The sequence below is a fragment of the Amaranthus tricolor genome, chromosome 8, assembly GCF_026212465.1.
Source record: "Amaranthus tricolor cultivar Red isolate AtriRed21 chromosome 8, ASM2621246v1, whole genome shotgun sequence".
NCBI lineage: Eukaryota > Viridiplantae > Streptophyta > Magnoliopsida > Caryophyllales > Amaranthaceae > Amaranthus > Amaranthus tricolor.
Window position 1 is genome coordinate 25,401,573 of NC_080054.1, and position 26,943 is coordinate 25,428,515.

Sequence of the window (26,943 nt, forward strand, 5' to 3'; positions counted from 1 at the left end):
AAGTTCATAAATAATATTTCTAATAACAACATCAAAATTTCTAATAATATATAATGTACATAATATTCAACTAATTTAATATGCTCATCAACAACAATACTTCAAAAAACAACAAAATAAAGCTATTAAAACAATTAAACATTACCTTGATCAGTTGTGGATGAATAAAAAGAGTGTAGATTTTAGAAATAGTGACCTACATTTGAGTAAATAACCAAACTGCATTAAAACCCTAAAAAAAATATATATAGTCAAAAAACGCATAAAAGTTTACCTTTGCGCAAACTAAAGTATTCCAGACTAAATTTGAAGTGCCAAATTAAAAGAGAAATGTAAGAATGTCGATGGTGTTCGCAGATAATAACTGCGAACAGGGTCAAACAAGTCAATAAGACAGCTTATTTGGGTTTTTAAAAAATTAAGCACCTGTTAACTGCGAACAATACCAAACCTTAGGCTTGGAAATTAGACGCTTATTTTTTAAAATAAGTTGATTTTGGACTTTTATTTTTTTTTATTTTTGAAATTAGTTTATTTCAATTTTTCGTAGATTGAATCACCTAATTACCGACTTAAATTGCTTCTATTAAGACGCCGACAATCCTTAAATTTTCCCAATTTAGGGTGCACTTTGCCGAATCAATATTTTTTTGATCACACATTCTGGTTTTGATTGTATTTTTTTCTCTTGTCTATTCTATCTCTCTTCGAATTTCACCTAGCATTTCAGGTGTTCATGAAATGGAGGAATCACAACCGATGTTTGAAATGGGGCAAAGAGTTCATTCAGTGGGAGACACCCGAAGAATTGGAACAGTTAAGTATATAGGGCCTGTAGAAGGCTATTCTGGAACCTGGGTTGGTGTTGATTGGGATAATGGTGATGGAAAACATGATGGTTCTGTCAATGGAGTTCGATATTTTCAAGCTACATTGGAGAAATCTGCTTCTTTTGTTCGACCCCAAAATTTGTCTTCTGGTATTACATTCTTGGAAGCTCTTATGGTTCGATATCAAGGCCAAACTACAAAAGAAGAGGAAGGTATACCGTTTCAGTTTGTTTCTTCCATTATTATACCATTTGATTGAGAATTGGTGTAGCAGAATGCAAGTTAAAACTCAACTTAGTGATAGAATAATATGATCTTCATTTATTTTGATTTGGTATATTGAATTGGTTTCATCAATATCAGTGGCGAATGTAGTATAGGGCGACCGAACACCCACCTCCGTCCTCACCACACAACTGCCTTTCTTTCTATGTTATAAGTTACACAATTCAAATTTTATAATGATTTTCATCAAATTACTGGGCAGGTCGGCCTTAGGTTTCCCTGTTTTCTTTCTCTTCTAACATGGGGACCTTTCAATTTTATACCTCTAGTTTGTTTCACATTTAGACCCATTTGCATCAATATACAGATTGATTAAACTTAATCCATTAAATATTGGAAAAATTCTTGTTAATAACAAATGTTGATTTGCAAATTGATATTAAGACATATGAACAGTGAAAATGCTAATACTATTAGAGCTTTTGCTTCAATGGCTTTGTCTGCATTTTATTTTGCAAATCATTATGTACCATCAGCCGAAGTTCCAAAATTCCTCGGAAATGTACTAGAATGTTTGTTCCCATAAGGGTTCTTTATTCGAGTAAGCTTGACTTCTGCTCTTGTGTTCCAGATGAAATGTATGTCCTCTCTGCAAGTAATAAAAAGGTGTCCATTCAGCTTATTGGGAAGGACAAAATTCAAAATAAGTTAAATCATTTTGAAGAGCTATGTAGTGCCTCGTTAGCTTATCTTGGGGTTAGCTCTGCTGGAAATCCTTCTCAAATAAGTTCCTTAGTACCTAGTAAGTTTTTCTACTAAAAGTTGTTTGTAATGTGATGCCTTTTTGTTTCTTTTTTTGCTGATTCCTAACCTATTCTAATGATTTAGAAGTGTTTAGGATAGTGTCTTTTTTAGTGATCTAGTGTACTATATTAATCTTATCTTGAGTAAAGAAGTTACTTTTTAGGTCGAGTCTTCAAGATTTTTGATCTCTCAAATTTGGCCTTACAAGGTCGATTAGAGTAATTCTGTTTGAAGATTTTATGTTAGCTCGTTGATGAGGAGTCTATTCTCTCTTGACAGTTGGATCACTAGATGAAAATTGAATGCTTATTTGAATGAAAGTTGGGAGATTTTCTCTTGTATCAGGGTGACCTAAGGACCTGTTTAGAGGACCATATGGTTGAAAAGTAAGGTTTACGTAATTATACAAATATGATAGGGGAGTCCAAAGTTTTGATTTACTCATATTCAGAGTACAATACCACCTGAACATTATGTTTAGCTTCATATACCTTGTATTAAGACTTACTTTTGAGCTTAAAACGTGTTAAATATCTATAAGTCTTATAGTACATTGATAGGTATGCATGTTTCTTTGATTATACTTGGCAGGAATATCCATCTACTTTTTAACAATATCAAAATTGAAATATAATTTTACGAAAGATGAAATTGTTCAATGATTATAAATAATTGTATGTGTGACGTATACAAATACTATAATATCACATATAAAGTCGAGTTTTTAATTATTTTTAAGAGCATATAAATATAATTCACATTAAAGTAGTTAGTAAGTTATATATGTATTAGTATTTGTTGTTGCAAACTTTTCTATATTTACGATGTTTTATTGTGCCAAGTATAGTAAAACTTATTTGGTGCAATCTAGAAATTGCATGAGATAGTATGTGATTCGTTGAAATCAAAGGCGTGCTTTATGTTTAACATGAATACTGATTTGTCACGACTCATGAGTGTCATGATTGACAGCAGAATGGGTGATTTCTCATTCGAAAATTAAATCTGTGAAGAAAGTTCAACTTCAGGCCATGACATTTGTATTTTCTGAATTTTATGTGACATACAAAGGAAAGTTGTAGCTAGATGTTTTGACCGAATACAATTCTTTTTACAGACCTGAAGGAGCTCGATTTGACTGGAAATTTGATTTTCAATTGGAAGGTCAGTTTACAACTCACAAGTGAAAATTCTCATAAATGATAAATCTGTTGGTGTACTTCAACTTATAGCTTTGCATGTCATTTGTGACTCCTGAAGTCTGTTCGGGTAGGATGTGATTAGGTAGAAAATTTGGGCTTTTCGGTCTTAGTGTTGTATTGAAAAACTATTATAGTTTCACCTTTCTCATGTTTTCAAACTTGTGAAATAAAAATTCCTCCATCCCCTTGATTATTTTAAAGGGAAAATAGTCTCTAGGAGAAATCGCTCTACATTATTAGTCACTTTTCTCAGGGAGGTTTAACTTTAGTGGGAATGATTATCTTGTAGTCTTAGTTTTAAGAGGCGCGGGGCATGCTCGAGGTGCTAAAAACGTGTGCCTTTGAAGAGTCTCGAGCGCACACACTTTTTAAGACATAACCAGTAGTACCTACAAGTCTACAACATATAGTACCCGTTCTTTGTTTGTTAATGGTTATGGTACAGAGGAGCTCGTTATTTAGAGAGAAGGTAGAACAGTAGAATGTCTTGTTATAGAATGAGACATCATCTCAGGAAGTGACATTAATTTACTGTCAAAATATCAAATCCCCCTTTGGCGCAATATTGTATCAGAGGAAATGCTGAACTTAGTTTTCTGCTCTCCAGGAGGCCTATGAAGCATTATTGCCAAACACTAAAATCAAAATTGATTTTGGGTGATGTTAAGAAAACCACCTTTTTATTTTTAGAAAAATATAGGTTGAAGGAGTAAGTTCTTTGGGAAGTAAACTTATGTCCAATTAAGGTATTGTTTCTAAAGATTTTTAAGTAAGAAAGGAAAGAAATGCTTTCAGCCCATAGTGTAGAAACAAGCTGCATCGCGTCTCATCGATCCCATTGTAAGGTTTTCAAAATAAACGAACCGATATTTCTTGCATTGTAAAGATGTCAAATACCCGTATTTTGGGCCATATCAAGAGATATCTTATGGTTTCGACCGATATTTAGGCGTTATGATATTGATAACTGCATCACTTCCGTTATCACATCGCCGTTTTGTTACCGCGATCGCAACCATTTATAATTAAAATTGTTGAAGATCTCTTTTTATTGTCACTTGTCAGTGGTGACTATAGTGTTAAATATCATCCCATCACTGTATTGTATTCTAATGCGAAACTGGACTGAATTTGGGGTGGGAATCTTCAAGGCTAACTGGTAATTAAGGCAGGCCTTCAAGAACTCAGATTCTCAATGTTGAAACCCCCAAAAACAATCACCCAAAGTGTGCCACTGGACAAATTCTAAACACAACAGTGGGGCGTTTCTTGAATTGTCTGACTTGAGTATGAATACTCCAAGGCAGCCAATTCCCTTATTATAACCAAGACTAATCTCAGCTATACAAAGGTGATGATCTTGCACTACTCAAGATCATTGAATGTTCATACACACCCAAGGAAGACAAAGGAAATGCAATTAATGATCAAAACTGAAAACTGAGTTTTACAAGGCTAAGGCCTCTTACTTATAGGCCTATGGAACGAGACAAATAACACTAAGACTATCAAAAACATAGCCAACTAACTATAACGGCTAAAAAGTGTCATGTGCCAAACATGTGCACAACTTAAAAGAACAAAATAAGCCATCATAAGGCTGATTAACACTGTCAGACAAAATGGCTGACTACACGACCTTCAGCTCTACTTCTTGGGGTCTTACTGTGACTGTTAAGAGGAACTTTGGGTCTTGACAGAAAGGTTCATGTATAGAGATTCCATTTCTATCCTCTATGTCTCCTAAGAAACTCAGGTTAGCTATGGCTAGGCTCTGCTAGGTCTGCTGGTCAGCAGCTTTGGTCAGTAGCTGGTATGCTTGATTATTTGTTGCGGGCTTATTGTGCATATGCTGCGGTCTTTTAGTTATTTGCTGCTGTTCTGTAGTGTTTTGTGCATTTGTTCCTGCTATTGAATTCTCTTCATTTGCTGGTTCATCTTCTGCTTCCAATCTTTCTTCATTGTCTGCTGTTTCCTCAATTGAGCCATCAAGAATTGGTTCAGAAACCATCTGCATTGACCGCATAAACCGTTTCGCATTGGATGCTGCGATAAAACCACCTAATTTTTGCACTAAGTGATGACAACCTGTTCTGTAGCTTCCAGTTTTCCTAATTCTTTATATTGACTTTTCAAAACGTGCTTCATATCCTTTCCCACTGCAGAAACTAACGTCATAATCTGAATGTTTGCTTTTAAATTAAATCAATATAAGTCTCAATGAAATAGGTGAAGAGTTACATTGTTGGAATTATGGAAAATTCGAAGAGATGAGAGACTTATTTGACAGAAGTTTTGTCAAAGTGGTGCAAAATATCTAAACTTATCGTTAATGGCTGAAAAGGTGGAAGATATATTTAAAAGGACTGTGGAAACTCATTCTCCATGTCAGCGTTTTTATCAGAATAGGTCAAATACGGCCCGGGACTGTTTAGACAAGGCAGTACATTACTTTGGATTGTTGTTAATTAATACATAGCGTGTAATAAAATGAGAAGCCGTTTCTTTGCTCTTTTGATTATTCATGTTTATTTTTCTGAAATGAAGGGAACCCATATTTGATGCTTGGCATTGATCCCGTACGATTGCTAAGGAGACTTGTGTATCATGAAATACCCAAAATAGAGATTGATTTTGCTACAGGTTCAGCCCCGTGTAAAGTGCCATTAACCAATGCTAGTTTTTCATATCCCAGGAGATTGCTGCTGTCTGTCAAGAGCTACCAGCACTTTCAGCATTAAATTTGTCTAACAACATGATGTCTCTGGATGTGTCATGCCTGTGTGTTCTAAAAACTATCCGTATTTTGGTGCTGAATTATACTGGTGTAAATTGGAAACAGGTGTGCTATTTTTTCTAGACATCTCCAGTGACTCTGAGCTTTAATCTGGTTCCTTTCAACAAGTTTGATGAGTGAACAAATGCATAGTAGTAGCAGAATGTTGATCTTGATCAATTCCAGTTTCAACTCCCTTCTCCAGTTTTGCTACTGAACTGAAGCTGAGAAAAAATATTGCTTCCTCAGGTTGAATTGCTCAAAGATTGCTTACCATCTCTGGAAGAATTGCATCTGATGGGGAACAAAATCAGTGAAATTACGGTGATCTCTTGTTACCTCTGCTTGCTTCATCCTTTTATTTAAATTGGCAACTTTGTTACCTTTGTTTCTCCTGTTATATATTCCCATAGCGGTAGCATTAAGGATTTTATATGACAATACTACCCTTTGTGTTCCAAATTTGTTGTTGTTTGGGAGGTTATGAGTATGATCGCACACAAGCGTAAAGTTTATTCTTGAAAGTTAATCTATTCGCATGTGCAGACTGCAGTGCTTGGAAATTAGAATTTGACTGCTGGAAGGGCCACAGAAAATATTTTTGATAATAATTGTGTGATTGGAATGATAGGATTTTGGTGGTGAGAGATAACTTTCGGTCACTTAATGTGAGGACTGAGGAGTTGTGTATTAAGTTTCTCTTTGTAATAACCTTCTTGGCCCTACCTTAATGTGGCCTTTTCTGATTTACTGAGAAAGTGAAGTTATTTTTTCGTATACCTTAATCCTGGTGGACTTTTAGTCCGCTTTGCATCAGTTCATTTGCAGTTGAATTATATGTCTTCTATTGGGAAAAAAAGCCAAGTATGAGTCAAGTGAGTAGGAAGAAATGCTGTTATTATATGCCTAGTCCTTCAGCCATGTTTAGTGATTGATCATACTTATAGTTGTTATCATTTAGTGCATCAGTGGCTTTAAAAAATTTAGTACATATACACTTTTTTTATAATCAAAAAACCTCTAGCTAGCTGGGCATTTTTTATTTTGAAGTTTATCTTCATCTAAATTTACTTGATATGTCTTCGTTGCAGCCAGCTTCAAATTTTGTTCAAGGTTTTTCTTCTTTGCGGATTTTGAATTTGGACGAAAATTGTATATCCGATTGGAGTGAAGTGTTGAAGCTATCGACCCTAACTAGGTATTTAATGTACTCTATGAAACAATTGATGAAGGTAAATGTATTCTTTCAGTTTCTTCAAGGTTCCTGTTGCATGTCACCTGTATCATTCCCAGGAGGACCAGGATCGATGTGAATGCTCTTATGTTTTTTCAGCTTGGAGCAGCTTCATTTAAGCAAAAACAATATAAGTCAAGTTTTCTACCCTCTTACTGAGTCAAATAATGAAGCCAGCAGCAATGGAGCCTTTCAAAATTTACATTGCCTTCTTTTAGGTGATGTGTAGAATCCCATGCTTTAGGCTCAATTTACTTGTCATAGTCTGGCCTATACAATGTTCTTTGTGATTTATTCATTTTGTATCTTGCAGGTGCCAACAATATTGTGGATCTGGCATCTGTTGATTCACTAAATTCTTTTCCAAGACTAACTGTATGCTTCCCTGCTTTTACTTTTTTATGCTTATTGTGGTCATTGATGAAATTTAACGTAAACATGTATTGCCAAAGTCATAGTGCGATTCACCAACCACACTACTGCATTGTAAAGTTGTTGAGCTTACTGCGGCAAACAGAAAACATTAGTATTTTGCTATTGTTTTCGTGACTGCGATCACATTTGACATTGCACTGCGAGTGTAGTGAAATGGTGAAACATCTACAAGCAATTGCTGATGGTTGATATGTTAATGACATTGGGCTTTACAGAGTGGAATTTATCCTACATACTTGTTACATTAATGATAATTGACATAATGATATCCTGTATTTGATTGTTGGCACATCAAGTTCTATAATTTGTTGTTGGAGGCATCATTGCTTATTAGGACTTTGGAAAATGTTTTTTTTTTCTTTTTATTTTTTTATTTTTTTTATTAATTCTTTTTTTGGCATTCTTTGCTTATTTTTACTATTATTGCCTTTGTTATTGAAGGATGTTAGGCTCTCTGAGAATCCCATTGCTGATCCTGGACGAGGGGGAATACCAAGATTTGTTTTGATTGCACGATTGAAAAAAGTTGAAGTGTTTAATGGAAGTGAGGTACGTTGCACATATATCTTAGATGGATTTTTATGCAAGCTAAGTTTATGCATAATTTTACTTCATTTTCATGGCAGGTGAGCTGTCGTGAAAGAAAGGAGTCTGAAATACGGTAAGTTTCTACTTTTTTTCCACTGGTTGGTGTGTGCCCTATGGTTATTGCTTGTACCATGTCAACTTTTTCTTCAATACGCTCTTATCTACTTCTTTACATTATTTTTCTGGATTGTATTTGGATTTTTGAAAGGTAAGTTTGCTTATATATTTTGTTACATTGTTAGACCAAAGTTGATGTAATACAAAGTTTCATTTTAAACAGTTAGGCTGCAAGTTATGATTGGTATATTATTAATGATATTCTTTTTTTTTGAGCTTTTCGGAATTTTTATGCTAGATTTAATTAATTTGAAACGATAAGAGTGTATGTTTGGATTGAAAGCAACACGTACTTTTTGTTGCAAAAAAGATTTCAATTTGAAATAGGAGTTAAAATGTGAATCAATTAGAGTGAACATTACAATGGAGACAAAGATCTCTTTCAATGGGGTCAAAGTTATATAGTTCTTTTGGTTTTGGGTTATTATGGACTATGGTCTAATGACTCAATACTCATTCAATCATGCGCACTTGTTATTTATGTGAAGTGCACATGGTGTTTGTTATTAAGCGTCTATTGGAAACAACCTCTTTGTTAGTTTTATCACCAAAAAGGGTTAGGTTGTGTATACCCGATCCCCAAACCCCACCCTTGGTGGAAGTCACTTGATGGTGTTGGGGTAATGGAATGTTGTTGCGGTTCAAATGTGGTTTTGTTACAGGTATGTTCGCTTAGTTATGGCGAAGCTGCATGAGAATCGTGTGGAGATCAAACGCCAACATCCCCGGTAATTTTTGTAATTATAGTTTGTATCCTAACTTTATAAGCTTCCAATATTCTTGTATAACATTTATTATATGACCTACATCTGATTAGTCAAGGAGGGTTCACAGCTGGCTGGTATATCCACAGTACGTCTTCTGTGGTCGTGTTGTGATATTCCGTTGACAACTTATGTTTATTATGTTTCTTGGTTATCTTATTTTTTGGGCACTTGGAGATAAACAGACAGTGCGTTGGCATTTCGGCAACTATCTTTTCATTTCTAATTCCAGATTTGTTCCGCGTTCGCTGTTTGCTAACAACAGGAATTGGATTTGAAATTGGGTCTCAGAATTTGCAAACGGCATAAGTAAATGACGTTCAAATTTAGGACTTGCAACTTCGTAGATTTTACCTATCATTTCCAAGTTGCATGGACTTTTGTTTTCGCCCTCATTAACAGGTCACCGATTACCATTCCCTTTCCCCTATCAATTTAGTTTGCCTAGTATATTCTCTCTTCTCTCCTTTTGTCTCCAATCTTCAACGCTGCCATCTTCATCTCATCCCTCTCAGTAATTTATGCCTGTCTAATTAACATGACTAAATATAGCAATTGATTACAATTACGCAACACATGAAAACACTAAGTAATTAACTCGCACGCTAGACAAAGTGTTGTATTAGATTATGAAGGCTCCAATTGATATGTTTTTTTCTCGTAAGGAAAATGGAAGCCTTGACTAAAAACCTTTCTCCAACAAAGTTTTTGCATGCCACTAAGACTAAGCTACGCCTTTTCTTTGTTATGTGCACATCTTTGTTACGAACAAATTTTACATTGATATACTTTAGTTTATGTAGCCGACCTCTTTTTTTTGGAATTAAGGGTTTGGCAATGTTAAGAAATATAGAGGAGTGACCTAAGATTTTCAATCACAATTGGTCTAAGTGAAGGTTTTGCGAAGTTTCATGGTGCATGTTGTTTGCTAATGACCTTGTTTTTAGTGGATGTAACTAGTTATGAGATAAATGCCTAGCTAAAATGTGGAGGCATGTGTTAGAATTGGATATACAAAGTCAAAGTGAAACAAAGTATAAACAAAGTTGCTTTGACATGAAGGATCATAATAGAGGTGTGGAAATGTTAAATGTGATGGAGCTCCTTCCAAATGAGTCTTTTAAGTATCATGTGGCAATATTTCACATGAAAAGATTAAATGGTAAACATAGGATTCAATATGGGTGGATCAAATAGATGGTTGTGATAGGGTTATTATGAGACCAAGGTGTGCCACTAAGGTTAAAGGAAAACATTGTAGTTTGATGGAGGTAGTTGGAATACACATGTTAAGATGGATGAGTGGACATCGCCTAATGAATAGGATTTGTTATGAAGACATAAGAAAGGACCTTTGAGTCGAATCTTGAGAGAAAATCGATTATGTGGGTTTGATCGAGTGCAAAGAATACCGAAAAACACACCAGTTATGAAACTATGAGGAGCATAAAAGAGTTGGAGTAAAGAACATGAAGAATTGAGAATTCTAAGAGCTTATGATAATTAACAATAAGTGGTGGAGAGAATGTTTGTGGATAACCATGGAATAGAAAGTTTCTTGGTTGAAGATTAGTATTAAAAAGGGGTTGATTATTTTGGTTGGTGTGGTTATTTATTTCATTGACTACTTTGGATTAAGACTAAAACAAGCTGAAAAAGAGTTAAGGCTAATATGTAGTACCGGTTTTACCATTATAGCCTAAAATTGCTTGCTAAAATAACATAAATCTGCTGGAAACCAGAGTATTACAGTAGAAGAAGAGAAAGGAAGAATGATTTAGAGAATGTGGGTTGCTATTTGCACACAGTGATTGACTATTACAAGACTCTTCTTTCGAGAGGAAGGTGCTCTCCCAGTAACACTATGTGTTTGATAATAAAATTCCCTGCCTTCCCTTCTACCCCATTCTCTTATTATATAACAAACTTCCTCAAGTATGCTCTTAACAAAGTATCTGGGCTAACAAACTCTTAACAAATTTTCTTCTAAATTTACTATATTACTCTCTACCCATAACTGTAATGATCTTCCAAGTTAGCAACAGTTGGCAGCTTCAACCATCTTCTAGTGACTTCTTCTTGGGCCTTCTAGCATAAGTGAAACGGATATCTGTTTTGGGCTGGTTCCTTGCAAAATCGCTAACCCTGCTAGTGAATTATTAAAAATAGAGTCTTTAACAACTTTAGCATATAGAAGCACGTATTTATAAATTGCTAACACTCATCAACTTCATCATACCCGCTCATAGAAGCTATAATCAAGGTTAGGAGAGGGATATAAGATGGCTGACCATACCCTTATTGAAGGAGATTTGTGGCCTAAGAGACCTCGACTTGAGAAAATGTGCAAATGAAAACGAAAGATGTTTTATATATAAATCTAACACTGATAGAAATTATATATATAAAACACAATCATTGTTCTAGCTTCGTCATTGCCTACAAATATACATTCGCATGGATGGTGTTTAAGGAATTGAAATTTGAGGCATTAGATTGGATAGTTTGATTATTCAATTGTGACAGCATTTTGGTAAATCATTCTTTACTTCTCTGATGTTGGGCTCCAGAGCCGTCTCACTAGCCTTTTTCTCATTCATTTTTCACTGTGCTTGTGGCACAAGTTAGTTAATCTCAACTTGATTAAGTACAATATTTTTGTTGAGTCCTGCAGGGATGAATATTGTTTTCACGTTTTGTGGGATTCTGGTAATGAACTTTTTATCATGATATACAATGATGTTATGGATACCCTGCCCCTTCTTTTTCTCCTATATTTCCTGTATGCAGGTGCAGAGCTTGCATTTTCTTGAGTGTTTGATTCCCTGGTCAGTGTTTTTATCTTCCAAAATCTGTTTTCTAAAATTTGAAGGAGGTGCCACATTTTCTTTTTCACTCCTTCCATTTGTTTTTTCCCACTTGCTCTCCAGGAGAGAATCAATTAGGAATGGTGGTAAATGAAGACTATAATGGTGATAGACGACATCTGTTAATGGTGATTGAAGGAGGAATCGATGAATAATTATTTCATAGGAGAGCTTAAGCGCTACTATCTTCATATGAGGCCATGAGGGTGTAACACTTCTACTGCTCCTTCCTCTTTCACTACCAGTACCATGCTTTACCTCTTTCTTTTCTTTCCCGTTACAGCCAAGTACATTCATCACCTGTTTCTTTGTATTCTGCACTTTTTTATCACTATGAAAATGAATTATACAAAGCATGCAGTGAAGTTTATTTTGAAGTTGTTTCATATGATAACATATAAAAAATTGGCATTTTTCATGAGTGGATAATATTGAAAATTCCCCAGTATGAGCATGTAATATATATTTATTTGTTTCATCAACTTTCATGCTTGAATTTTTCGTTGACTGTTTGATTAATTTGTTTGCAATGGTTTTTATTCGAGCATATCTGTTTAGCGAAATGAGACATGTAGAGCCCATTAGGATTGGTAAGTTATCTATTTATGTCTAGAGTAATGAACTTATGGTTCTATATCTATAATTTGATATCATCAATTATATTTCAAATTACAGTTTCTATGAGCTTAAAAGTTTGCATGGTTTAGAAGATGAAAGACCATTCAATGGAGCGACTGGCCCTCAAAAAATGAGCTCTGGACTTCTGAGTATGTATCTGAAATCAGATAGCTGTCTTGGAGATCTCTATTCTGATTTATTTCATCACTGATGTACATTTTAATTTGGCAGCCATTAATTTGAAGTGTGTTGGAGCATCAATGGGAGAGAAGCCACCATTGGTTAAAAAGTTACCAGCCACAACTACCGTAATAATACTTTGTACTTGTTTTATATTTTGATGCAGTAGTTAATTCCCTTCTCCCAAAGAATCGGAGTTGAATACTACAATATCCAAGTTTTTAACGGACAAAGTATTGTTGAATACTTGAATCCTCCTGGGTTTGTCTCATTTTATGGGCTAATCTTCTGGTTTTCTTTTTCTCTCTTGCAAGGTTGGCAAGCTGAAGATTCTTTGTGAAACTTTCTTCAAGCTGAAGTCTGTCGAATTAAAATTGTTCCTGCAAGAAGAGGTGCTAAAATAACTTTCATGCTTTATCCTCTTTATGCCATGAAATCTGTGCATTTGATAGCATTGTCGTCCAATAAATAAATTCAAGATGTAATAAGTGATATCCTGGGTTTGTACATCCGAACTGCCTCCAAACTCTGCCAATGTGAGAGCCACTTGGCATTGGGGTAATTGGCCATGGCATGTTGTCTTATTGATCTACAAATATTTAAGTGAAAGCCTTCCTGGACTGTGTGCCAGTGTTTTAGTTTTTTCGGTAAGGTTTATTGATGAGAATTGGTAAAAATGCGATTAAGAAAAACAATTGAGTTTTGATTTAGTAGCGGTATGGTTTCGTATGGCTATTGTTTGATTGTAGAGTTAGTGTTTAAGCTGCGGTTGACAAAGCTAAAATTGTTAGTGCTGGGGCCTGGGTTTATTGAAAAGCCAAAAGGCAGTGTATGAAGTAGTGCTTATTTCATGATGAGCTGTTACAAAGCACCGACATTTTATTTATCTACTTCACATTTTACAGCTTGCAGCTACACACCAACAACGAATGTATATACGTAGCTAAGACCCAAAAACGGTAGCTACACACGAACAACGAATGTATATACTTAGCCTGAACAGTAGAAACTTAAATTTATTTTTTAAAACCATTCTGGTACCTTTATACTGGTCTTGAGTATTGAGGGCCTTATTGGCATACCTTGACCTTCCGAAAATCAGCAGGGTCCTACGCTATAAAGTGCCCATTGTATGATGGGTACTTCCATGTAATATTGTTAGGAGTTGGCTTGTAGAATACAGTTGTGCAGTTAGTGGGAGTGATAAAAAGGAGGCTCAGAGTTTGATAGTAGGGAAAGGGAATTAGGAAAAGTCATGATGACTATGTTTTGTTTTTCTTTTGGGATTGAGCGTACCAGTTATCACTCAAAAATAAGATTCTGGGAGTTATTTGTTTGGTAAAAAGGAGGTTTTTGCTAAATAAAGTTAATTGAGACTTTTTGGAGTTTTGGATGGTCAAATCACTTATTTTTTTAATGTTTGTTACAATGGAAATTAGCGCACACTGGCCCAAAACCTCCACAATGTAAAAGCCTTTTCACAAAGAGATAAGGTTTTGATGGAAATTGGAATTTAATGAAGTTGCACTTATTTATATACCGAAATCTGATAAAATTGAATGCCTTGCCAAAGCATGAATACTTTAATGTGCTCTGCTTACTCAACACACTTTTACAATGTGTTTAGATAAAGTTTTAGAAAAAAAAAGGAACGGAAGGAGAAGGGATGAAAGGAAGGGAAGGAAATATTGAGAGGAGTTTCCCTTGTTTGTTTAGGGGGAGAGAAGGGAAAGGATAAGAAATACCATTTTCCTCCGAATTCTTTCTACTATTGGAGAGATTTGGTTGTTAACAAAATGTGATTTGTTTTGGAACACATTGCTATGTAGTTATCAAAAAAAACGAGTCAATTATATCATTACTTTTAACTCATTCCAACGTGCTACTTCATCTACTTGTATCTGCCGATACCTTTTAGCTTCTGAAAAGCTCATTTAACTGTTCCTAGTGCCTACAGCATTCTGTTGCTGGTTGCTGCTGATAAATTTAATTTATGCGTTGGAATCCTTACCTCAGGCATATGATTCTCTTGCAGGGTTCTCCTTTACCAACACTTCTTGATAACGAAATGGAATCCTTGCTTGATGTTGGAATTGGCAACGACTCAACCATTCTCGTTGATGAAGAATCATAAATTGTTGGTTCAACTTCACTCAGAAAAACTGATGCACTGTTCATTTCACAGGTAAAGATCTCTATTTGCCCTCTTCCTAAAACTCATTAAATTTTTTTTTTTTTAAAAAAAAAAGTTTAGATCAACATTAACCTTGCAGATTTTCTCGCTGCTATAAATGCTGAAGCAGTCGTGCTCGTTTATACGATGTAACGAACATTATTCACGTGGATCATTCCTGTTGACATGAAGCCACATGTATACGGTGCGTTTAGCGAGTAGTGTCTGCTTGTTTGTACTCCTTTATCTTCAGGACTATGGCCAGGGAACTTGATTCAGAGATGTCCCTTAAAGAAGCCCTTGGCCTACTGTGAACATATGAAATGTGTAAACCTAAATTGGTATAATTGAACATAGCATCTGTATGTGCAGCTCTTTTTAAGATAAGTAGGATTGTAAACTGCGTTTTATCATAATGTTGTAAGTTTTGTACTATGGTTAGACTTTGTGACATGATTCCCTTGGCCTCGTCGATAATCCAATTGAGCCAATTATAATACACAAGGTGGTTTAAATAATACAATTATTTACTTGTAACATTTAGCTTATATATGTTGTGTTGATTTTTATCATATTAACCTTATTTTTTAAGTTGAATTTATTATTACAAAATCAAACTGATAGAGTAAATAACATTATAGTGTTGTGAGACTATAATTATCAGTATTAATCCTTTCGTTGAGTTGATTCACTTGATATTGAAAGTAAGTGAGAAAGATTAGATGAGGGAGTTTATAACTTTTTGTTTGATCGATTCCTTTAACATGTGCCTATGGCCGTAGACTTATTGTCTTATAAATAAATTGTACTTTCTCTATTTCTATTTGATATTCCAATAAGAATTATTCATGAGAATTAAGAAAAGTTAAATTTTTTAGATAGTAAAGATGTTATTTTATTGATTAATAAAGTTAATAGAGAAAAAGTAAGAACTATAAGCATTTAAAAAAAAATATGAAATATAAATAAAATTAGTGAAAAATATTAAAACTACAAACAATAATAATATTAATATACAGTTAGTGGAAAATATGTGAGCACCATAACATAAATATTATAAAAATGTTAAAATAAATTTAACCATGACCATTTTCGAAAAAATTAGGCTTACTAAGACTATTTATGTCCATAAACTAATCTAATCTTATCATTAACCATTAGGGAGTGAAAATATTACAAGGTAGCTTGGCGTCAATGAAGAAAATACAAAATAGTAAACAAAAATATAATGCACCAGCCGGGAATCGAACCCGGGTCTGTACCGTGGCAGGGTACTATTCTACCACTAGACCACTGGTGCAACTTGTGTTTGCAATTTGTTTTAGTTTTGACATATAGTTGATGTGCTTGAACCAAAAGTGCTTGTAGCTCAATAGATAAAATATCTGCACGTGGAGTAGAAGGTTTGGGGTTCGATCCCTACTAGGCGCAAGTATCAATTGGGGGGTTTAGGAAAAAGAAAAACCCTCTACCCAGACCCTGCCTTGTGCGGGATACTGGGAGTGTCCTTTACCTTTATTTTAGTAGATATGCTTGAAATTAGATTCAACAACATGATATTAATTCTATTTTGCAAATGAATTAGATAGTGCCCGTGCGATGCATGGTTTTATCAAATTTTCCAAAATATTTGTATAAATTAAGAAATTAAAATTTTTAAAATAAATTGTACATTATAGTTATATTTCGTTTCACTCTGAACAGTTGTATACATTACGTACATATATCATATTTTGAATTGTGCGCAATATAATTATATTTATACTTTTATTTTTTTTTGTTTTGAATAAAAGAGCAAATGGTTTGTACCCTAAGTACAATATGAAATTATGAGTTTTTTCAATAAAAAAAAATACCAATTTTTGCTAACAAAAATACTATTACATTAATTTATAGAAGTATGAAATATAACTACTATTAATAACACACTTTAAAAACAAATATAAATACATAGAAATATGTAAAATTATTTTATTAGTTTAAACGATGAATAATTTTTTCTCATAAAAAATATAAGTGACTTATATAATAATAGTCATAACCTAAATCATATAGCTAGTCTCTTGAGAGACCGTGTATTTGAGAGACATATCTCAAGCTCAGTCCATTAAAGATTAATGCCTACATATCGTGTTCTTAATGTCTACTTACATTATCTTTAATGCTTATTCACCGTATCCTTAATGCTTACTTTTAATATCTAAAATATCTACTTACATCATTCTTAATGCCTACTTACAATATTTAAAAAATATATTTAGTCGGCCCAATAAGAGATGGTATTTCAAAGAGATCTCTTTCACAAGAATTTGTGTAGCGTATAACTTTGACACCTACCTACGCCGAGATTATTACAGATCCGGGCTGCTCAACGGTCAAAAAACGAACACTTAAATTATTTTAAAAAGGCTCGTATGCAACAGATCCAAGAATAGACTCACCTTTCAATTTTATTCTTGCTTTTTATTGCTGAATGCAAAATATATTAAATTCATTAAAAATTATTAAAATATATATATTAAAATTATACTCATTTACATGAATATAGTTAAATTATACTTTGCATGCACAAAATAAAATAAAATGGAAGAAATAATATAGTTGCTTGAGATTGGGATGTCAGTTGGATACTTTGATTCTCTCAGACTGCATTTCCAGGCTTCCAGCAAGCTTCCAAGCAAGTAATTGTACTAAGGTACTATTTGGGTTTGTTAATTTTAATCGGTCAGCTATCAATATAACTAAGATTCTTTATTAAATATTTCGTTATCTTAATGTTATATTTTATGATGGATGTATTGAGTTTTATATTTATTTTTATAATAAAGATGTAATTTTTGATTGACCTGTGGTAAAATATAATATTTACAACTTTAGTAATAAGAAATACACATGATCTAAGAAGAGTGTTTTGGTAATGAATATTTTTGTTGTCTTATTGGTTGAATTATGATTTTTGGCTTTTTAATTGGTAATACGGTTAGGAAAAATTATTTGGTAAATGGCTTTTAAAATAGCTGAAAAGCTAGCATTTAAGTGAAACAAAAGACTTCTCATAGTAGTTTTTTCATTGACTTTTGACTTTAGAATTAATTGTTTTCAGTTAAATAGCCAACAACCAGCAAATTTTTTTACCATATATCTGTTAAACAATTGACTTAAACAACTAGCTTAAACAATGGGCTTATCAGCTAATACTTTCAGTTAGTTCAATCAACCAATTGTTTAAGTCAATAGGTCCAGATAACAACCATTTGCCATAAAAAAACTCAAAGTCATTTGAAGTCAACATACTGATGTGATTATGAATTTGTTATTAGGTGTAGTGTAGCAAATGTGAGAATCAAGAAGACATAATGAGTAGTTTAACATAATCTAAAATCAAAATACTATATATCTTTGATACCCTTTATTTATATTTGATTATATAATTAGAAAACACTAAAAGGATAGCTTAATATAAGTAGCTATTTGATTTACTTGTGAAGCTTAACCCATTACTTAAATAATCCTTCAACCTTATCTTTATCTCAAGTTTACCGTTATCATACTCAGTACATTGTTTAATGAAATAGCTCTAGATTGTTCAACAAACCCAATACATTCAAATCTATCTTGGGGCTTGCTTGACTAATAAGGTATAATAATAATATCTGACCATTAAGACTTATTATAGATGACAGAATTCAAATACTAGTAATATATTCTAGGGGTATGTACTTTTAAGTTTTTGGTACATTTGACATGAACCAGCTTCCTACTTTCTATAAATAGATGCTACACCTTTTCATTTAGTTGTATTTTAATCATTCTCATAAACCTTTAATCTTTTCTCTCAATCATGTTCAACTCTAAAAGCTTAATACCCTTTGTTTACTTTCTATTTATAGCTCACTTACGTTCTCCTTTACTAGTTGAATCATGTAATGCTATAGACAAAGAAGCATTGCTTGATTTCAAGCGTAGAATAAGCGACGACCCGTCACAACTTCTTGGCACGTGGCTTCCCACGACCGACTGTTGTAAAACATGGGAGGGCGTGGGTTGCGACCGAGCCAATGGTCGTGTCATAAACGTGTCTAGGTCCGGCCTTCAGTCAGGAGACGATTTCATTTTAGACACCTCTATGTCAGGTACACTATCCCCGTTTCTAGGTAACCTTACTTATCTTACTCTCCTTGATCTTAGCAACCTTAAAGAGTTAAATGGTCCAATCCCATTTGAATTAGGTAAGTTATCTCATTTGACCCAACTTTTTTTAGACACTAATATGCTAAATGGTTCAATACCCACCTCATTTAGTAACCTAAAAAACCTAAAAAGACTCTTTCTTAACAGAAACAGCCTATCTGGCTCAATACCCAACTTTGTTTTTCAGTCATTTACATTAGTTACTGAATTGGGTCTCTCAGAAAATCATCTATCAGGGCCAATTCCATCATCTATTGTGCATATGAAATCACTTACTAAACTTGATCTTCATGACAATAAAATCTCTGGTAAGATCCCAAATGACATTGGTAAATTAAAAAGCCTTATAGAGTTAGACTTGTCGATAAATCGAATCAATGGAAACATACCTTATTCCATTGGCAAACTTTCTAAATTGATCGATTTGTCGCTTGATCACAACCGTCTCACTGAACCAATCCCATCTTCAATAGGCCAACTTGTTTCCTTACAAGCATTAGGTTTAGGCAACAATCAACTAATCGGAAATCTACCCGATTCCATAGGAAACCTTCCTAAAATCCAACACATTTCCTTAGATAACAACATGATCACAGGCCGTTTACCATCAAGTCTAGGGCATCTCACTACATTGATAAACTTGTTCGCTTCGAACAATCGATTTGTAGGACAAATACCCAAAAGTTTTGGGGGTCTAAAGAGCCTTATGACATTAGATTTATCAAGAAATCAGCTTGTTAGTCCACTCCCTGAACAACTTACTAAAGTTCATGATCTACAAATCTTAGATTTGTCATATAACCCACTTGGTCTAGTAAGTATACCAAATTGGTTGTCTAAAATAAACTTGTTTAGGCTAATGTTAGCCAAGACGGGCCTCAAAGGCCAGCTACCGCGATGGCTGTCATCCTCGTCGATAGGTTACCTTGATCTATCGAGTAACAAACTCGAAGGAAAGTTGCCTACATGGATAGGCAACATGAGTGAGTTATGGTTCTTTAATGTGTCACATAATAGATTCTACTCTACGATTCCTAAAGAATTTAAGAACCTTCGATTGTTATCTGATCTCGATCTTAGCTCAAACAAGTTCTCGGGTTCCTTGGAGAATATATTCGACAAGAATGTGGATGAGCCAAGGGGACATTATAACTCAATCGACGTGTCTAACAACATGTTTAAAGGGCCTATCGAGAAAAATATAGGAAATAAGCACGTTATGGACTCGATTACTTCTTTGATCTTGTCTTATAATCCATTGGGAGGAAACATACCCAAATCAATTGGGAATTTGACTCAATTACAAGTGTTGGAATTGGTGCATGATGGGCTTACAGGAATGATCCCAGAAGAAATTGGTAATGCTAAGGAAGTTAAAACAATTAAATTGTCTAGGAACTATTTGAGTGGAAGTATTCCTAGTAAAGTTATCAATTTGGGGAATTTGGAAGTGTTTCAAGTTATACGAAATAAGTTAAGTGGAGAGATTCCTGAGCATACAACTAATATTCCAGCTTCTTCATTTTTTGGTAATGCTGGTCTTTGTGGTGCTCCACTACGCCCATGTACGCGCTCATAAAAGCTCAATACAGGGTCGCTGATTCACAGTGTGAAACGGGCTACAGCACGTACGCTTTAAATTTTTGAGGGTCTAATTTTCTTTTTAAGTTTTGGTTGATATTCACATTAGACTCAATATTATGTACTTTTACACTATTTTGTTTTTTCACTTATAGTTCTATAGTAATCGTAATGTAATGAGTATTGATAAATAAAAATACTCTTATATTTACTTTAAATATCTCATTTTATTTTGGCATATTGCCAATGTATGTTTTCAATCTTAAAGATCTCAAATTAAAATTAAAAAAGTTGATATTAATAAAATTTACAATAAGACGGATCCAATAAGATTCCACTTGACTATATTTTAACTCATATATTAAAAACAAAATACATAATAAGAGTAATTGATAAATAGTGTTGAAAAATCAAATGAAATATTTAAAGTAAATAGAAGGGAGTATCACTATATCTAAAAGTTTCATCTTTTCAATATATACATAAAATTTTTTATTTGATATTTAATCTAGGCTCTCGAAAATATAAAATATAAAAAACAAGAAAAGTAGATTTTATCTCAGTAGGAGTAAGTATTGATTTTCTCATATAAAATATGAAGAACATGAAAGGGCACTAGGTAAGAATCAACTCCGTACCTAATCATATGAACTATTGTTTAACATGTATATTGTTTGAAATATGTTTAATTTGATGAATCATGCAAGAAAGTCGATGATTAGTCAAATTACAGAATTTTGATCATTTAATCTGAAAGTTATCACTAAAATGGTCGGAATTATGTGATTTATCCTAAATGCTGTAAACTTTAATACTTTATTGACTGTAATTCGCAAAAAAAATATTAAGACTGTAATTTGCAAACGTCTTAAATTTTAGAATTTTAGAATATACTTCGCAAATTATTTTTATATGAATTGTTTAACATATATATAGTGTTTGAAATATGTTTGGTGAATGATGCAAGAAAGTTGATGATTAGCCAAATACACCGGAATTTCTTTACTTGAAGGAAAGCAGAATATTTCGATTGAATATATAAAAGTTAATGTCCATGCTCATCAAGGCGTGAAAGTTTGAAAATCCAATAAAATACTAAGTTTTCCATATTTTGTGGGATACGCATAGCAGTGCCCTTATTAATAGTAATTATTTATGTGTCCCACTTTAATTTTTTAATTTGTACTAGTTGAAATAGTTATGAGATTAATTTGAGAGATAAATTGAATTTATATTCATATTGATTTTATATAATTTCAATTTCATTTCAAATTCGATTAAAAATAAATCTATAAGCTATAACTATAACTATAAGTCTATAACTGAAACAAAACACGGTTGACCTTATCACCTATTAAAATTGCTAACGTGTTGCTTTCTCATTAAAAAATTTCCTTTTAAAATTTAATGATACCATTGTTATTATGATTATTTTTGACTTATTATTTTTTTTATTTTGAGTATATTATTATTATTCCGATTAATTGTTTTTTTTACTTATAAAAAACTAATAATCAAATAAGAAAATGTATTTTTCTTTCCATTTTCTCTTTAAAATTCATTTTGTGTCTTGTGAGTGACTTAATTGTTGAGAGCCGAATTAGAGTGTGATCAGAAACTCTAAACATCAATCAAAATCAATTGTTTAGGTGGAGTCTTATAGTCCATGATCAATTTGATCTTGGAATTTTCTCTACCTCTCAATTTGTATTCCTTTTGTTCTTACATTTTGATTTTGTTGTCTATTACTTTGTTGATTCAATCCCCATATTTGAGTTTTGCTCAAACAGTCTGTTAAGAGTATAGAAAAAAGAAGTGTAAATCTATGACTCAATCAAACTACAGCAAGTGGATCCAAATGGGGCGTTTAAGCAAATTGTCGAGTAATTTAAATCCAAAGCTAACAGTTATAACAGCATCTCATTATAAAGTAAAACACCTTATATAAAACAGCATCTAAAGAGCCATTGCCCGTTGAAAAACCATAAACCAATGGATGACTCCCAGTTCAAACTAGAAACTCGATGGAATCACTTGATTCTGCAGAGTCTGATTCACTTGTATTTTCAGAAGACGAGGAATCTGAGCTGCTCTCTTCAGAAGATGACGAGACAGCTTCACATTCGTTTGGCAAGACTATGAAATCTGCACAGACTACTTCCACCTTTTGTGATACTCTACGAAACCGGTTCAACTTCGTTAACATCATTGAGTAAGAGCTCCACTTAAGGATTGCACAGAATGACACTGATAATTTCTCGAGTTTGGGTGAGGAAGCAAGCAAAAGCTCAATCAACTTCAGCTCTGTACTGGAATCACTACAAATCTCAACTTCAGCACATTTAAGGTGTAGTAATGTGCAGTTACGTTTGTTGTCCAATATATGTTCGTCCAAATCATTGCTATTCTGGACCTAGATAATAACAAGAACTTATTCATTGTGTCAACTATAATCTTTCTTAAGATGTAGAATCATGTGCAATTCTTATTTACAAGAAGTTACACATGATGTCTGCTACCAAAGGTTCATCGGAAACAACCTCTTTGTTAGTTTTATCATTAACGTATATCTAACCATCCCAAATCCACCTTAGGTGAGAGCTGCTTAACAGCACTGGGGTAATGATAAGTGAAAAACATGATTCTAAGATTTCAAAAATTTGCACCCAAAAGGATTCTATAATAATAAACTTCAGGGCTAGACTCAAGTCTCAAAGCAATACAAACAAAAGAATCTAAACACTTGGACTTGATAGAAAATCAATCAACAATATAGAAATATTAATTTACTTTTTCTAATTTCTCGAAAAAGCATAGTTACTTACAGAGATTTTAAGTGTTTGGAGGTTAGGAAAGCTTTGAATGCACCTTATCACAGATGAAAACTCATCCACATTACCCAAATTAAGATATTTCAACTCCAGATTGTTCAGTTTATGAGAAACATCAGGAATGCAGCATCTTTTGAACATAACCTGCAGCCAAAAAGTGCTTAACTGACATAGAATAAAGCTGACTGGATCATAACAGTAGTAATATAAATCAGCTATTCACCTTATAACAGAATAAAGCCGATATAGAATAAAGCCAACTGGATCATAAAAGTAATTATATAAAGTCAACTATTCACCTTACAACAGAGACCTCCTAAACAAAGACTTTCAAGGTTAGTTGAATTTGCAAGAACTTTAATCAGATCAGACGAGCTGCTCCTTAAATTCACTCCCGATTTCCGCAAAACAATTGAACTTGACACAAGACTGTCGACATTTTTTACATCAAGTGAATCAAATGTACCATCGATAACAAAGATGTTAAGGCTAGGAGCATTAATAATAATGAGCCCCTGCTGCTTAAAAGTAAAGTTTGTTAAAACTAAATTTTGTAGAGCTGGGCAACTTTGAACTAGATTGTTGAATCTGCTGCATATTATATCGACCCTGTTAAGGATGAGGCTTTTCAACTTTGGAAAGCCCTTAAAATTAGGAGGAGGATTGAAACTAGAGCCACAAAGGGTCAACTTTTCTAACCCATCACAAGCAAAGAGATGCCAGCTCAAACCATGAAGACGATGAGGCATGAACATATTATATAAACAAAAATCTTTAAGACCAGCTCTTGAAAGATAGGAGATCCACTGATTTAAATCTGGGCAGGTGTTCAGTCGCGGAACAAACAATGCAAACTTTAAAATGGGACCTTCATGTTGAAAGAGTATTTTACTCACGATGTTGCAAAATAGATTAGTATCGGTTACTTTGTCTTTAAGGACAGTTGAGAAAAATTCAGCATTAAAATTAAGAAACGGAGTCGAAGTCCAAATATCTTGCCACCTAGATGATAGAATAGACATTCGTGCCACGTCAAGAAGGGGTAGGCGTTCCACAATTCTGTAAAGGACATCAGTTGGCAGATCACTAATTGTATTGGTTCGAGCATCAGAGCTCATTCTTTTATTGGAAATGGTATGCATCATACTAGCTTGAGTGTCAATGCTCTCTTTTCTTGGATCTTGCATTAATCATCCTAAATTTTAAGAAAAGCAACATGAGCAATTACTGAAGAATACAATCAACAATAATTTATAGAACATCTCAATACTAAGAATAGGTTAAATACCTAATTAATATCCTAGATATATAAAGAAAGTAAGCACAGTACTAATTTCAAGAATTGAGCAAGTACATTCTTATTTAGTTGCAACATTTTGTTGAGCATATTGAATTAGTTCAACAATACTCTCACTATACCTTTCAATTTTCCCCAATACCTTAAAAAGCTCACATATACCTTATATAGAATTTGTTAGCTCTTGCTCTTTCTTCAAAACACGCTCTATTTTTCAATGCTCGTCATCTCTTTTCATCACATTTGTTATTCAAAATACCAAGCACAATCATAATGTTCAACTAAATTTAATACTTAGACATTGTACAAACAAATTTCAACTTTGAGAACGTAACTCTAGTCCCTTATTTATTTTGAATTTGCATCATACCATTTACATGCTTACAATGGGTAAGCCAATTATGGGGGCTGATGGAACAGAGTTAATCACAAGCTTGTGCTTAAATCGACTGCACTAGTTAAACTTTTAAGTAGAATTCAAGTTATCAAATTTTATTATAAAGCATGAAATCGTAAATTTATTAAAATTTCGAGTTCAGTTAGAGTTGTTTGCGCAATCTGATAAGCTCTCCTATATTTTATACAACAATAAAGCTTTCCTGTTTCTTCTAACTCAATAACACATGTATTTCAAATGGTTTTCATTTCTTATCGTGTAGCAATTAAGAAACTCAACCATGTTAAGGTAGCGTTTGGGAACTTGGAATTTATTTGAAATTAAAGATTTCACTTCTAGATTCACAAGAATACAAATTTAGCAATCTAAAACTTGCGATACTGTGAAAAGAGTCTGACACAATAGTAAATGCAAATTATCCATTAAATATTGTTATGCTACAAATTAACAACAAAAATATACAAAAGCAATTACAATTCTAAAATTTAACAATTCCAAACTCTAGAAACTCCAGAAACCATGAAATGGAAAATTGATTCAATACGATAGAAAGATAGGGATATGAAACCAAATTGCGAAAGAAAAAGCATGCCAAATATCACGAAACAAGCAAAGAGAGTTCAATCAAAAAAGCAGAGAGAAATAATCAGAGCTCAATCATGTGGTAAATTGATCTGAAAATTTGCAAGAGAAGATACAGAACAATTGTAAAGAGACACAGGAGTCCGACTCTAGAATGACTGGTAACAGTCCGTGATTAATAGGAAGAAGTAAACCCTAACTCTAGATTAGAATGCGGAGGAAAAATGAAGAAACGAATGCACTGAGCGAAAATGTCGGAGAAGGAATGAAACTGGAAGTACTATTTATCACAATATGCCAGCGACAACCATGGCCAAAAATCAGTTTTGGGAGCATCCGTATATCAACAATGCCCACCCCAAGACTAATTTATGAAGTACGATTAAATAATCAAGCAAATCAACAAGAATATACGCCATTTTAATTTTACAAATAGAAGAATCAAATTAAACCGTACAAGAATACATAATCTTCTGCATTACATTCAAAATTCTGAGTGAATTATAATAGAAATCCTGAAGCAATTCTAGCGTCAATCGAAGCAAGGCGAAACGAAAACTACAACGTAAGAATTGCTTCCTTGCATCAAAAAAGAAATTCAAAACCCTAATCAACAAAACTTAATGATTTCGGCACCAAATCAACACACAGTTTGATAGTGATTACGACAGAATCACTGATTCGCAAAAGCATGGGGAAAAATGGTTGAATGATCATACAAACACAAAATATAATAAACAAAAACAATTGATTAAAAGTAGAACATATACAACGTTGTAATTATTCAACATTGAAGAAAATATTGACCTTGAAAAGACGAATTACCGGCGACATGTGGAGAAAGTTTTGAATCAAAGTATTGTCGGCCAACTTCTCTGGGTGGCGTTGCTGGTTGTGTATTGTTGTTTCATATAAAAACAAACTTTATTTTTGTCTTTTCCTTCGTTATCCCCTCTCAATTTATTATTTCGTAATGGACCTTTTTAGTATCCCCTCTCAATTTGATGAAGCACTCTCACGTGAAAATCCCCTTTTAGGAAGTCCAACTCAATATAATAAACACGGATGTTTTTAAAAAAAAAAAGAAAAATTAGAAGACGCCGTTTTATTATGAGATTATCAATTTGGATCGGCCCAAATCGCGCTTCTAACAACATTTTAATTTTCTGAGCATTTATCATTTTTGACCTTAGAGGTATACATTTAAGATCAAAATTGAAAATGCCCAGAAAATGAAAAAAAAACCCAGTC

The 26,943-nt window shown here is 33.5% G+C and overlaps 3 protein-coding genes and 1 non-coding gene across 6 annotated transcripts; 2 read left to right on the plus strand and 2 right to left on the minus strand.

The window, feature by feature from the left end:
* The first annotated feature begins 580 nt into the window (after positions 1–580).
* LOC130821056 (tubulin-folding cofactor E) lies at positions 581–15,350 on the plus strand. 2 transcript variants are annotated; one of them, XM_057686660.1, is made up of 16 exons: positions 581–1,042; positions 1,687–1,857; positions 2,977–3,023; positions 5,757–5,903; positions 6,087–6,161; positions 6,929–7,035; positions 7,171–7,289; positions 7,385–7,446; positions 7,948–8,055; positions 8,133–8,167; positions 8,874–8,939; positions 12,518–12,609; positions 12,692–12,768; positions 12,955–13,032; positions 14,676–14,825; positions 14,914–15,350. In XM_057686660.1, exons 1-15 carry the CDS (start codon positions 742–744, stop codon positions 14,772–14,774), a joined length of 1,584 nt encoding a protein of 527 aa, XP_057542643.1. In that variant the 5' UTR covers positions 581–741; the 3' UTR covers positions 14,775–14,825; positions 14,914–15,350. The 2 variants fall into 2 exon arrangements, with proteins under 2 accessions (XP_057542643.1, XP_057542644.1); XM_057686661.1 differs by lacking the exon at positions 5,757–5,903.
* A 692-nt stretch (positions 15,351–16,042) lies between these two features.
* TRNAG-GCC (transfer RNA glycine (anticodon GCC)) lies at positions 16,043–16,113 on the minus strand. The gene has a single exon. It is a non-coding gene; the product is annotated as a tRNA-Gly (tRNA).
* A 2,503-nt stretch (positions 16,114–18,616) lies between these two features.
* LOC130821057 (probable leucine-rich repeat receptor-like protein kinase At1g35710) lies at positions 18,617–20,842 on the plus strand. Its single transcript, XM_057686662.1, has one exon. The coding sequence runs from the start codon at positions 18,655–18,657 to the stop codon at positions 20,581–20,583; it is 1,929 nt and encodes a 642-aa protein (XP_057542645.1). The 5' UTR covers positions 18,617–18,654; the 3' UTR covers positions 20,584–20,842.
* A 1,319-nt stretch (positions 20,843–22,161) lies between these two features.
* LOC130821058 (F-box/FBD/LRR-repeat protein At1g13570-like) lies at positions 22,162–26,716 on the minus strand. Of its 2 annotated transcripts, none has more exons than XM_057686664.1 (4): positions 26,518–26,716; positions 23,716–24,611; positions 23,411–23,560; positions 22,162–22,998 (listed from the first exon to the last, which is right to left on the minus strand). In XM_057686664.1, exons 2-4 carry the CDS (start codon positions 24,601–24,603, stop codon positions 22,594–22,596), a joined length of 1,443 nt encoding a protein of 480 aa, XP_057542647.1. In that variant the 5' UTR covers positions 24,604–24,611; positions 26,518–26,716; the 3' UTR covers positions 22,162–22,593. The 2 variants fall into 2 exon arrangements, with proteins under 2 accessions (XP_057542647.1, XP_057542646.1); XM_057686663.1 differs by having other exon boundaries at positions 22,163–22,998; positions 26,500–26,716.
* Positions 26,717–26,943: the final 227 nt, after the last annotated feature.